The 13,356-nt window shown below is 41.3% G+C and overlaps 1 protein-coding gene across 3 annotated transcripts in view; it reads left to right on the forward strand.

Annotated features, from left to right (window-relative positions):
- The window catches only part of LOC147015397 (SH2 domain-containing adapter protein D-like), a 146,974-nt gene that overhangs the window by 21,161 nt on the left and 112,457 nt on the right, over positions 1 to 13,356 (forward strand). For all 3 annotated transcript variants that reach the window (XM_085850111.1, XM_085850110.1, XM_085850112.1), the window contains exon 2: positions 2,458 to 2,584. In XM_085850111.1, coding sequence (XP_085706237.1) covers positions 2,458 to 2,584 — 127 coding nt within the window. The remainder of the gene's footprint in view (positions 1 to 2,457; positions 2,585 to 13,356) is intronic.

Here is a 13,356-nt window from a genome sequence, read left to right on the forward strand (position 1 = left end):
TTAATTATATAACACACCAGTACACAAATGCCACACAAAATACACCACACAAAACAAGTCCTGCCAAGGGTCTGCAATCTCTGGCTGCTCTTTTGTTGTTTGTATTTGTTTGCCTGGGTGATATCTCAGCCATCCTTTGAGCGAGGAAGCTGGAAATTGGAGCCAAAAGTGAAGATGTGCTTTGGCAAAAATGTTTTTTGTTTTGTTTTGATTAATTACTTAATTATTTTCGATTTATTAATGACTTATTTACTTTATTTCTCATCCTGCCAATATCTCAGGCACATTTTGAGCATTTTTGATGTTTGAACAATACAGTGACCAAATGATTTTGGCTATAAAGGGTATTTTTTAATATATTGATTGATCAATTAATTATTTAATTTTTCGATCCATTTTCATTTTCAAGAAGTCACAGATTCGGATGAAACTGTGGTGGTTCAGGTGTGCCATTAGCCAATTGATTAAGAAATTAATTATTTTACGATTATTATTTATTTATTTTAATTATGCGATTAATCAATCAATTATTGTACACCACTCCCTCCCAATTCCATCTCCATTTGCTGCAAGGTGCCCCGGCATTGTCGCTTGCTGGAGGATTTGTTATTTATTCATTTGGAATGGGTGGCGGTGTACTTTGAGTGTACCACTATTTGTTACTTTTGTGATTTGAAGCGCTGTTGGAAAAACGCCACGATTAGCTATCTTAACTAAAAAATGTTAGTAATTTTTTTAGTAAAAAATTAGTAAAAAATGTTAGTAAAAAATGTTAGTCGTAATTAGTTAAAAATGTTTTCTTAACTAAAAAAAAAAACCTTGAAAACAAGGTTTTCCGCATTGGGCAAAATCCGTGTTAAGGTGTATATTCATGTTAAGGGGTTCAAGAGAGTTGGGAAAAGGGAAATGGTGTGGTGGGGGGAGGGGGTTTTTAAGATCTAATGAGCCTTTAAAACACTCACTGTTACCATCAACCTTTTGAGGTTTGTCGTCGATGTTGTTTGAGAAATGCCATCCAGACACGAAATCAATGTCACACATCCAGGTTGTCATGAAGGCCAGAAAAATAGATCAACTTTAATAAAAAAAAAGGGAACATTAAAAGTGTTGCTGATTCGACCCCATGCAAGGTTCTTTGAACGCAACATTACACAAACTGTGTCCATTTCCCTCTTGTTAGTGCAGAGCTTTCCAAATGTTTTACGAATGCAATCATTGAATTTCACTTAATACCACTTATTCTGGCTCGAAAATGAAACGTCAGCAGTAAATGTAGTCTCGTCATTGTGCACAGTTTGGACATTGTAATGAGGGTCGTCAATCTATTACATAACACACCTCGGGGGTCGGTTGGTGGCTGGCCCAGCGTTATGGTGTGTTGTAGGGTAGTGGGGGAGAGGAGTGGGAAGGGGTTGACTCAAAGTGTTATTTAATTATTTTGAGGGGGTTGGGGGGTGTTGTCTTTGGTCCAGAGTTATTGTGCATTGCCAGGGGAGAGGTGTTGATTGGAGGTGGGGGGGGAGTTAAAATTGTTCTATATTACACGGTGTAATTTATGGACAGCCCCTAATAACAACATTTATCAGAATAATATCGATAATAAAGAAAATAATAATAATAAATTTGAAATCCCATTCCATGCATGTTTAATCAGGGATGGTGAATAAATACATAATTGTAATTCAATGCATATAGTAGCCAATCAAGAACATCCCGGTAGGCTATATACACTGTCCTACAGATTATAATGTACGTATATGGAATAAAAGTAAATGATTCTTGAAGCCTTTTATATAAGTATATATGGCATGGTGGACTGGGAGTTATTATTTAATGGTATACATGAACACACAGGTAACTCTTCTTCTTCTTTGTAACCCCAGCTAAACAAGTACGCCGCAAGTTAGTGGTCTCTGGTGGTCACAGATTTCAGATTCAGTTACTTGTGTGAATTGTCTTGGTTTGTGTGTATCTGTCTGTCGATAAAACATCACCAGCTATTTATTTACTGGTCATGATGTGTATGAAGAACAGCAATCATATTGTGTCCATCAATGCATGGCTGCACTTATGAAAGTCTCTTGATTGATCTCATGTGATCTGATAGAAATCTGATGAGAAACTTTCAGATGTCACGAGAAACTTGTGTAAGGGTGTTGTGTGTCCCTGTTGCAATGTCAGTAAACGTGGATTAGAAACGGTATTGGAGACTGCTCTACACATCATTAGACAACCGGAGAGGTGTGTGAAAATGACAATGTGGTTGTGAAGTTATCTATCACCATCACCTACCCTGTAGCTAGACCACCTGGGTCTGACCAATTAAATGAACCACGACTAAATCAACAGCATGACAATTGGAAGGAACTTGTTTGATGTCACACACACACACACACCAAGCTAATTAAATGCCTGTTTATCATCTCTACATCCCAATAATGCATCCACCTAATGCAGGTGATCATCCTGGAAGACTATGCAGACCCATTTGATGCTGAGAAGAAAACCAAGGGCCAAAAGGATGAAGCAGGGAAAGAAAACGATGGGTACATGGAACCATATGAGGCACAGCGCATGATTAAAGGTATTTGGTTTTGTACATGGCTTTTGTCGGGCAGGTAAACTTTATGCCTGGGCTGGATGGAGCCACACGAAGTATCGGGGAGCAGAGGGCACAGCTTTTAAACTGTTCCTATGTGTACTTGATGATCTTCCAATTGAGGATACAAGTTTAATTGTTTTGTTTTTCGGATCCATTAACTGCTGCTTTCTTCCTGCAATGACTTTGGCTTGAATTCACTGGCATATCGCTGGCTTGCAATTTAACAAGTGAGTGGCAAACGACACTACTGTCCAGCATTCTTAACACCATCGAAGGTGTACTAAAACGAAAAAAGGTAACACAAAGAGGAAAAAAAATAAATTGAGGAATTCAAAAAACTACAACCGTACCCCATCCACCCCCACCTGCACTCCCCCTAGCTCCACCACTTCACTCATGTCACTCTTGGATGCCATGGAATCTAAAACTCTCAACATTATTGATCTCCCACCAAGAAGTTTAAGTATAGGTTATGCTACTCAAGCTCTCATTGCTGACAGATTGGTGGTCTATGTTTTCTACCACCTCTCCTCAGGTCTTTCTCCCCCTGCTCTTTCATCCCTTTGTCCTTCCAGCTCAAAGGCATTCTTCCAGCAACCCTCTCCTTGTCAAACTTCCAAAGTATTGTCTCCCCCCTCAGCTCAACACATTTGTTTTTCTTTCCTCCTGCTTGATGGAATCCCCTTCCTCTTCCCTCCATTGGTTCAAGTTCAGAGCACTCCACCATCTCAGGTTATAAAGTGGCAGTTCTAATAAAATGTCTCTTGTTAATTACATAACACACCAGTGCACAAACACCATACAAAACAAGTCTTGGTGAGGGTCTGCAATCTCTGATTGTTCTTCTATTTGTTTATAATATATGGTTACTTCTTCCAGTCTTGGTTTCAATACTCATTGGGGTTTGTTTTTTTGTATACAAAGTTAACGCTCATGGAAGAGCAAGAACACACAATGGATCAGGACACAGCAGAAAGAGAAAGGGGGAAATGCCAACAGCAGGGCTGAGGACAAAATAGATGTAGACAGACAAACAATGGATCTGGGTAAGGATGAGGGGTAGGGGAAGATGCAGGGGCTGGACCAGTTTTAACTGTAATTCCTGTTCAGGGGTTTGATATTATTTATCCCATACATTGGCGCATATTGTTGTGTGACTCAATAAATGGTCGACACACAATGCTTGCGTCGAATCCTTCATCAGATCTCAATTGGTCAAGTCACAGTTCACGTTACCCCCATGAAGTGTTCAAGTATATACTTCAATTTAAATAAAGTTATTATTTTAAAGATCGTTTAAAAAAAAAAAAATTCTGGAAGTTTTGCGCAATTGAAACAGTCTTATACACTAACCTTACATGCCACCTTATTTAATGTATCCAAGAACCTGCAAAACTGGAGGTTCTTGGAAGTGATAAGGCAATGTGTGTTCTACAGTCAAGTATATAATATACAGTGTTCAAGTGTTATACTGCCTGATCTAACACGTTACATTAGTTATTCGTGCATGTTCTATGTGTCTTTTATGATGTCCTTAAAAACAGCAAGTTTCCTGTTTGGAATGATTTTCAATTTGGTTTCAGTGTCAGGCAGAAGGCAGAATAAGAAATGATCTCACTCCTCTCTACACGCGTGCATGATTGGGACAAATTCAGAGACGATGTACTGTGAAATAGCAGGTTTGTTCTCCGATTCATGATCCAATTCGTGTTCAAAATATAACATTCAATTTCAATGCTGTTGTTCCTCGATCATAAACTGACATTTGTGGACAGATGGACGGATGGACGGACATCAACCAATTGCTTAACCCCGCTTGTCGCTTTGTGTGTGTGCAGGGTAAAAACAATTGATAATTGTAAACTCACATGCATTCAGCTATGCTCGAACATGGAATCAGCTGTGTTATTATCATAAATAACAGTAATATTGCATCATCCATCTGGTGAAAGCAGTGTACAGTAAATTAGAGAGGACCCATGCAGGTTACCATCTCACAATTGCATTAATGTGGCATTCATGTAGTGCAGGTATAATGGACAAAATGGCCTCCTTGTACATTTAAAGTTCCACGTTATTTACTTTTATAAACTGTCACTTAAAGTCGGTTGGGTATAATACGCAATTTTAGAAACTGTAGAATCCTCTCTCGGTCGCTGGGAGATTAAACGACAACATCAAATGGACAAACACTGTCAATTGAGTATCTAAAGATGAGAGCCTCGTAATTCCACTTTGTCATAAAAGCCCGAACAAAAGGTAGCGTTTTAATGGGTGTGGTGTTCATTTTGGTAAACATGTTTTGCGAATAGCCAAACCCTGAAGTTCAGTATATTTTAATATATACATCACCTCATCTTTACAAGGATAAACAAGGAACTCTGGCGTGAGAGTACACCAACACCAGATACTATCACCCATGCACACACAAGCGAGCTGCGCGTCCAATCGATATCCTTGCACCCTTCAATCTCCAATACTTGTAGGTACCAATGTAAGTTCAATTTTAACCGATCTCCTCTTTCTGGTGCCACAACCTCTCTGGGGAGTCCACTCAATGCATTGACTATACTCTGAAAGACCCTGAGTACCTCATTACCATCGTAACTCTCCTCTTCTTTACTTTCATGCTATGGCCCCTTGTCCTATTCCTGTCTAGTCTGCTGAAAATCTCTTCTGCATGTATTTTGTCCATACTCTTCATTATATTAAACATCTCAATCAAATCCCCTTATAATCGCCTCCTTTCTGATGTTAATGTTCTGTCCCATTCAGCCACTCCTCATAGCTTCGGCGAGCGAGCCCAGGAATCAATCTAGTATCCCTACACTGAACCTCCTCCATTGTAGATATATTCTTCCTCAGACGTGGTATCCAAAACTGTCCATTCTTGATGAGGCCTCACTAAATTCCTACACAGTGTTAACACTACATCTTTTCATTTATAATTTATTACCCTATGAATACAACCGAAAACCCTGTTAGCTTCACCGATAGCTCGCTGCCTGGCACTGTCCTGTCTGCTGACCGCCTCATATGTATTCCCCCACACAGATCCTTATCATGTGTGACATGATCCAAGACTGCCCCTTCCATCGTGTAATTGGTTCACGAAAAAAATAAGTGACTACTATATTCGTTATTGGTGTGTCTGTCTGTCTGTCTCTCTGTCTGTCTCTCTGTCTGTCTCTCTGTCTGTCCCGAGCATAGCTACGTGGGTTTTGATCCGATCCTGAAAAAATTTTGGTGGGAGGTTTATATCACGATCTAGTTGTGTTTTCCTGAGAATGGACGTGGTGCGCCCATAATGGGCAGAGCCACGCCCAAAAAAACATGTGTTTTTAGGGGGTAGCCGATTTCAATTTGCATCTTCTCCAAGGGGGTTTGTCGAATCTGGCAGGGGTTTCAGTATTTGGTTAGCCCAATGGCACCTGCATAGCCCCACGGAGCTCGATTTTTCATTTTCATCCCAAGGTCAAGGTCACGAACTTAGAAAATTGCGAATTGTGTTTTTAGGGGGTAGCCAATTCCAATTTGCATCTTCTCCTCGGGGTTTTGTCAAATCTGGCAGGGGTTTTTGGTATTTGGTTAGCCCAATGGCACCTGCATAGCCCCACAGAGCTCTATTTTTCATTTTCATCCCAAGGTCAAGGTCACAAGGTCACGAACTTAGAAAATTGCGAATTTTGACATAAAAATCCATCTTCTCTGAGGACCGAGGGGGTTAGTCGAATCTGGCAGGGGTTTCAGTATTTGGTTAGCCCAATGGCACCTGCATAGCCCCACGGAGCTCGATTTTTCATTTTCGTCCCAAGGTCAAGGTCACAAGGTCACGAACTTAGAAAATTGCGAATTGTGTTTTTAGGGGGTAGCCGATTTCAATTTGCATCTTCTCCTAGGGGGTTTGTCGAATCTGGCAGGGGTTTCAGTATTTGGTTAGCCCAATGGCACCTGCATAGCCCCACGGAGCTCAATTTTTCATTTTCGTCCCAAGGTCAAGGTCACAAGGTCACGAACTTAGAAAATTGCGAATTTTGACATAAAAATCATACGACCGCCCAAACTTTGAGAGCGAGGATGACAATATTTTTTATGCATAATCTTGAGGTCATTCCCCACCTAAAGTCTTGAAATCATTTTGCTCTATCTCGAACACCTTGCCCGTGGCGCCCCCTTCAAGTTTGTTTTTACGCTGATTTCATCAAAGTATGGATAATTCCGAGGAGTACGAAATGCCATATAGCCTATATGACGTTATATTGTTCCTGGAATGTTCCAGAGGAAGTTTTGCACCAAAGGTCTTAATCCTTGACCTTTGACCTTTAAAGTTCACAAAGGTCAAATTTTCAAAGTTGTGGGAATTGAACCGGGTTTTCGACCTTCTTCGACGAACTAACTCCAATACGCTATAGCACGTATCCTGCTTCCTTATTTTAATGTCCACAACATTGTTTTGTGTCCTTTAAAGGTTATGCAAAGGTCAAATTTTTTAAGTTGTTGAACGAAACCGGGTTTTCGACATTTTGCAGCAAATAACCTGTCACTCGTACCACATCGTGTTGATCATTTTTATAACTTGGTCAAACATTATCACATTGTTTCAGAAGTCAAGGATGAGACGATCTACATCGTCAAATACCGCTCGTGAACCATCGTCGTCTTCAGACTTGTCTAACTTACGTCCAAGTTTGGTATCATTTAAAATTTGGAAAGTCAACTCTTAACCTGCTATCCAAATCCTTTATGTAAATTAGGAATAATAATGTTCCCAGTACCGATCCCTGAGATTCCCCACTACTTGCATCCTCCCAGCCACACATCCTCATACTCACAGCCACTCTTTGCTTCCCATCACGAGGTCAGTTTCCAATCCAGTTAGTTATCTGACCAGCCATTGCACAAACCCTCAACTTAGCTGCAAACCTTCTATGGGGTATCTTATCAAATGCCTTCTAAAATTCCAGATACTCGACATCCATTGCACTTCCATACATCCACCCAGTCAGAAACGATTTTATAGAATTCTAATAAATTTGTTAAACATGACCTCCATTAGGTAAATCCAAACTGACCACCTTTAATGAGCTTGAAATTATTCACATGGTTCCCTATCCATCCCTTAATTATTGTGTCCAACACCTTCCCCACAACTGAAGTCAAACTAACGGGTCTATAGTTCCCCAATTATTCTCTGGAACCTTTCTTAGTGTTGTTACATTTGCTATTCTCCAATCCCCTTCACTTCCTCTACTCACACTTGGATCTATTCTAAAAGCCCTTGCTCACCCCAAGATAGATCTCAGCCATTGGAAGTTCCATCGACTGTTTCTGTGTAAATGTCGAGGCAAAAAACTATTTAATAAGCCTGCCATCTTACCCACATTGTCCACCAATTATCCTGTTCTTTTTTTAATTTTTAAAAAATATACATGCTCTATGCTCGTAGAAAAGTTATGAGACGGGACAAATTAGGACACAACACAACAAAAGGAACAACAGGCGAAAGGGGAAAACACCAACAGCAGGGCGTCGGGAGAAAGATGGAGATGGACAAACAAGGGAGGCAGGTAACAATGAGGGGTAAGGGAGACCACAAACGGTGGACAATGTGGATACATAAGTAAAATTTTGGGAGGAATGCAAAGGTGATTTAATGGGTGTAGAAAAGATCATGTTTTTGGATGGGGGGTGACTTGAGATGATGGTGAACAGCAGTCTTGAAGACCTGGAGGGAAGAATGAGATTGAAGAGAGTATGGAAGCTGGTTCCACAGGTGGGAAAAAAGAGGAATAATGAGTGGAGGTGAACAGTGATTCTGGATTTAGGTAGTTTCACAAAGAGGGGGTTGCTGGTAGACCACATGGTTCCTGCAGATACCTTGAGGGGACAAAGCACTGAGAGGGCAGAGGGTGTAAGTCCAGAAATGAGGCAGAAGAAGACGGAGACCACCGACCTGTCGGCGATGGCAAAGTGATAGGCCCATCGACTCAACTTCATCGTGAGAGATTCCAATGATATTGAAGCCCTTTGTTTCCACAGCATCATGCTGAGCAAGATGTAAGGCAGGGGAGCCAGCCCAGAGGGGAGAGCAGTACTACATCAAGCTGCAGATGAAAGCCTTGGAGGTGGATAAGAGCTCATGAGTACCAAGAAAAGACTTTGCACAACAGAGGATGCCCAGTCGGCATCTGACTTTGGAAGCCAATTTTGAAATGTGGCTTGCCCAAGAGAGATCATGTCTGGGAGTGAGACCCAAGAGTTTGAGTGACTGAACCTCTTATAGGGGATTGTGGTACGGTCCTTTTGGAGGGAGAGAGAGAGAGAGAGAGAGAGAGAGAGAGAGAGAGAGAGAGAGAGAGAGAGAGAGAGAGAGAGAGAGAGAGAGAGAGAGAGAGAGAGAGAGAGAGAGAGAGAGAGAGAGAGAGAGAGAGAGAGAGAGAGAGAGAGAGAGAGAGAGAGAGAGAGAGAGAGAGAGAGAGAGAGAGAGAGAGAGAGAGAGAGAGATAGATAGATAGAGATATTCCAGGTGTTTGACCAGTTGGTGATTTTGTCAAGCTCTGTGGAGAGGGAAGAGGCTGCTGCCTGTCTGTCAGAGGGATGAGGGATTTCTTGGCAAGGAGTGGAGTCATCAGTAGAGATATTAGAGGCTTTTCCAGTAAGTCAGTGAGACAATTGATGAATATTAGGAATAATATGGGGCCGAGAACACTGCCTTGGGGTACTCCAGCCTCGACAGGGAGAGGAGATGGAAGGGTTCCGTTGAGAGACACACATTGTCTTCGAGAGTGGAGGAAGTCAGTAATCGAAGAGTGGAGTTGGACTTGGATTCCATCGGCAGACAGTTTGGAGAGCAAGGCAGGATGCCAGATTGTATCAAAAGCTCGAGATATGTCCAGAGAGACGGCCCTGATTTCGTGTCTGATATTAACGGCCTCTACCTTTGTTGGGAGAGTAGAAGTAACGTGTCCAGGTCTGAATCCATATCTGAATTGATGATCTGAGATGATGCTGTTGGAGACAATGAATGATTTCATGTCAACTGCAATGATGGATTCCATGATCTTGCTGATGATTGAAAGTATCTAATTTGTCTGGAGTTGATGGGATCCATTTTTGCACCTTTTTTATTTAATGCTGTGATGTTGGCTGATTTCCAAGCAGAAGGAAGATGACCTATAGGAAATGACAGGGTGAAAAAGGCAGAAAGAGAAAGCGCAAGCGCAGCAGAGCAGGTTTTTAGGACATGTAAGCTGATTCCGTCCAGTCCAGTTGCGGAGTCGGGGGTTGCCAAAAACTTCTCCACATTTTCAGGTGCAAAAGACACAGAATTCAGGAGCATTTGCATATGACTGGGAAGGGGGGGGGTACAGAGAGAAAAGAAGGGATTAGAGACACAAGGTTTTGAAGCAAACACAGAATTGAGGCATTTGTCCTTCTAACGAGTGGTGTCGGCTCTGATGCCATTTGAAGTGAAGGAAGCGATAGAAAGGGAGCATATACCAGAGACAGACTTGACAAAACATCACCAGGTTTCAGAGGAAGGAGACAAGCTTGAAAGGTCATTCTTGAGATAGTGGACAGATGTTGTTTTCTGGCTCTTCTGAAGGTAGACACACACTTGTGTGTAGCCAGGGAGAGACACGAAGGAGTCAGGGACGTCCTGTGGGAGGAAGAATTCTGTTACACAGATGATGTCCAGTTCTAATCCTCAAGGGAGCAGACTCCTCTTAACCCTTTCCTTCCATCTTATATACTTAAAGAATATTTTTCTGTTATGTTTAATATTTTTTGGCTATGTTCTTTTCATATTCTCTTTTGGTCTCCCAAGTTCTTTTCATCTAGTCTCTGTTTCCTCCAATGTTGGTGTGAATCAGAGTCCAGTCCTGTTATTTTGTACTTAATGAATGCTTTTTGCTTACCCTTAATTATACTGCGTACCTCCCTGATCAACCACCCTGTTCATTCTGCCTATACCTCTACCTTTACACGTCAATGGAATATACAGTACCTATACTCTGTACCCTAAACATTCGTTCTTGAAGGTTGTCCACCTGTCCGATGCAGACCTCATTAACTTTACCAAATCTAAAGCTCCCAAATCACCTCTTGTGGTCGTGTACTCTCAACGTTTGCCCTCTTAAAATCCAACAGCCTTACACCTCTATCCTGAACTTTACTCCTCAACAATAAGAGTTGTGCTTCCCATCCAGATGTTCTCCTACATTCACCTCCTCCACCATATTGGGATCCTTATCTAAAAAGAGGTCTAACACTGCACTCCCCCTCATGAGCTTTTTTTATAAACCTGGTTAAAAAGCAATCTTAGCTAAGTGATAGAAAATCTGCTCTGCCTTTCCCCTGTTCTTGCACCAAATCTATTCCCAACAAATTAAAATCCCCCATAATCAATACTGTTTCCTTATCACATGCCTTTCTGAATTCTTCACGTTCCCATCTTTCTTGCTCTTCCCTCACACAGGAGCTTTGGAAAAAACATCCTCCAAGTATCTTACTATTCTTGCAATCTCTAATCTCTACCACATAGAATCCGCCACATTAATTCCCACCTTAATGTCATGCCTTTCTCTCAATACAACACTGTCTTTAACCCAAACTGCAACACCTCTTCCCTTTTTCTCTTCTATCACACCTATAAATCCCACAGCCTTTAATTCCCATCCTCCAGTTGGATTTCTCACTAAACCAAGCCTCGCTTGCAGTAACAATGTCATACCTTTCGCCATTCACCCTAGCTTCCAGCTCTTCCAACTTTCCATTCAAGCTCCTGACATTCGTATAAAACACCTTCAACCTTTGCCTTCCATTAACCATCCCCTGATGCCGTGACCCTCCAACCACATTCTCAGCCTCTCATCTAAAAAAAAAGTCCCAATTTCTTTCTCAAGAACCGCTGCGAATCTCACCACCCCTTCAATTGACCTGTCTGCATGTCTGCATACCTTGCCACCAATCTGCATTCACTCACTTTGACCATACAGGGATTCCCACACATTCACCAATGCAGCAACCCCCCACCAACCCACACCCTCTTTCCAACAACTGGTTAACAGCTGTGCACCACACAAATCTGTATTGACTCCCACCCATGGTAGAATTGCTGGAAAATACCTCCTACTTCAACGCCATCTCTTGTAGAGCATAAGCTCGTGTAATTGATGATAATAACAACTGTGACTGTGAGGCGATAATAATAACGAAAAGGCAAAATTAATGTTATTGACAACGGCAGTGGAGCATTGATGGATTCTCACAGTGCAGGGAAAAGCTCATTAAGCACCGAGCGGTTGCCTGGTGACGCAGAAAACAGAATATCGAGTGAGTTTGCATCTCATTTTGCATTTACATGACAAAGTACACAAATGGGATGGCGTGTGTACATTCAACGTGTTGCTTTGAATTTCCTTGTTTGTGGAGGAGAAGGGGGTTTGCTCTAAATTGAAAAATCCCCTCAATGTAAAGAGTTTCACTCTATTGTGTGCTTTTCACTCTAAAGTTTCACTCTAAAGAGTTCTTGTTGTTTTTCCAATGAAGTGTATTTCAGTGTCTGGCTGAGCTGGTGTTTTGACCCAGGTATGCAAAATGAATACGAAGGTGACAAAAATAAATTCATTCTGGAAGAATAACACAAATATGAAATGAATCGATAAAAAGAAATAAAATAGACGTATGAAGTTATAGATTTTTTTATCAAAACATCACATTCTACTTGGGATGTTCAGTGATAAAACATATTTCATACATTTAAAGGTCCCGTGACACCCAAAAGTACTGAAATTGCATATTATATTGCATATATATGTCCTATAGGATTTTTTTCATCGTGATTTCAGATATGACAATGTTTTTTTCACAATACTCATTCTGTAAAATGTAAAATTTAAAAAACAAACCTCTTTGGGAACGCCACTAAAAATTCTGCCAAAATCTACTGAAAGGGGCGTAACCCACATGATGTCATCTCCAGAATAACAAAGGCTGCACGTAAATTACTCGGGTGGGTGGTCTACGTGATTATATTATTGGCTTTCTGTGTGTTTCCACATTCGATTGGTCGACTCAATCGCTTCGTTCATTTCTGCTTTCAAAAAAAATCAAACATTTGGTTTTGAATAATGTATGACATGGACTTTGATTTGTCTGGTAACGACAGTGAGTGTGAGAGAAATGAAGGATTTTGGTCTGAATCACATGGAGAATTGTCGGATAACGTAGTCGCGGGAGGTGAAGTTCAGGCAGCTGGAAATGGAATACGGCCTTACCAGTTCGAGCCCGAAGCAGGACAAGCAGAGGAAACTGGCGATGAAATTCCCGGAGTTCATGATGATCGGGAGGACATCAAAGGAAGACTTGGCAATAACAACTGGTTAGACTAAATCCTATTCGTAATTCAATAATGTAAATTCGACTTGCATACTGCTCGATGTCAGAAATATTTTAGTGAGGTCATGTGACCAGCGCAGCGCAGCGGGCATGTTGCTCCGTGGCGAATGAATCGCAAGCAAGGCCAGCCCATGTCATCGGCCGTATCTCTCCGCGCATAAAACGAAGCAATCTCGCTGTCCGGATACGATGAAAACTTGTGTGCAGAACACACCTTGCGACACAATTGTCTAGAGTAGTCCAATAAATCTGACGTTCTGTTACAATTTTATTTGTTTTATTCCTACTGTCGTCATGTGGCGCCAGTAGAAAAAAATGAAGAAAAGAGAATAATAAAAGAAAGCTACAGCATG

This window comes from Eptatretus burgeri, chromosome 12 (assembly GCF_056783735.1).
Source record: "Eptatretus burgeri isolate ZD-2024b chromosome 12, Ebu_testis_v1, whole genome shotgun sequence".
In the NCBI taxonomy this organism is placed as follows: Eukaryota; Metazoa; Chordata; class Myxini; order Myxiniformes; family Myxinidae; genus Eptatretus; species Eptatretus burgeri.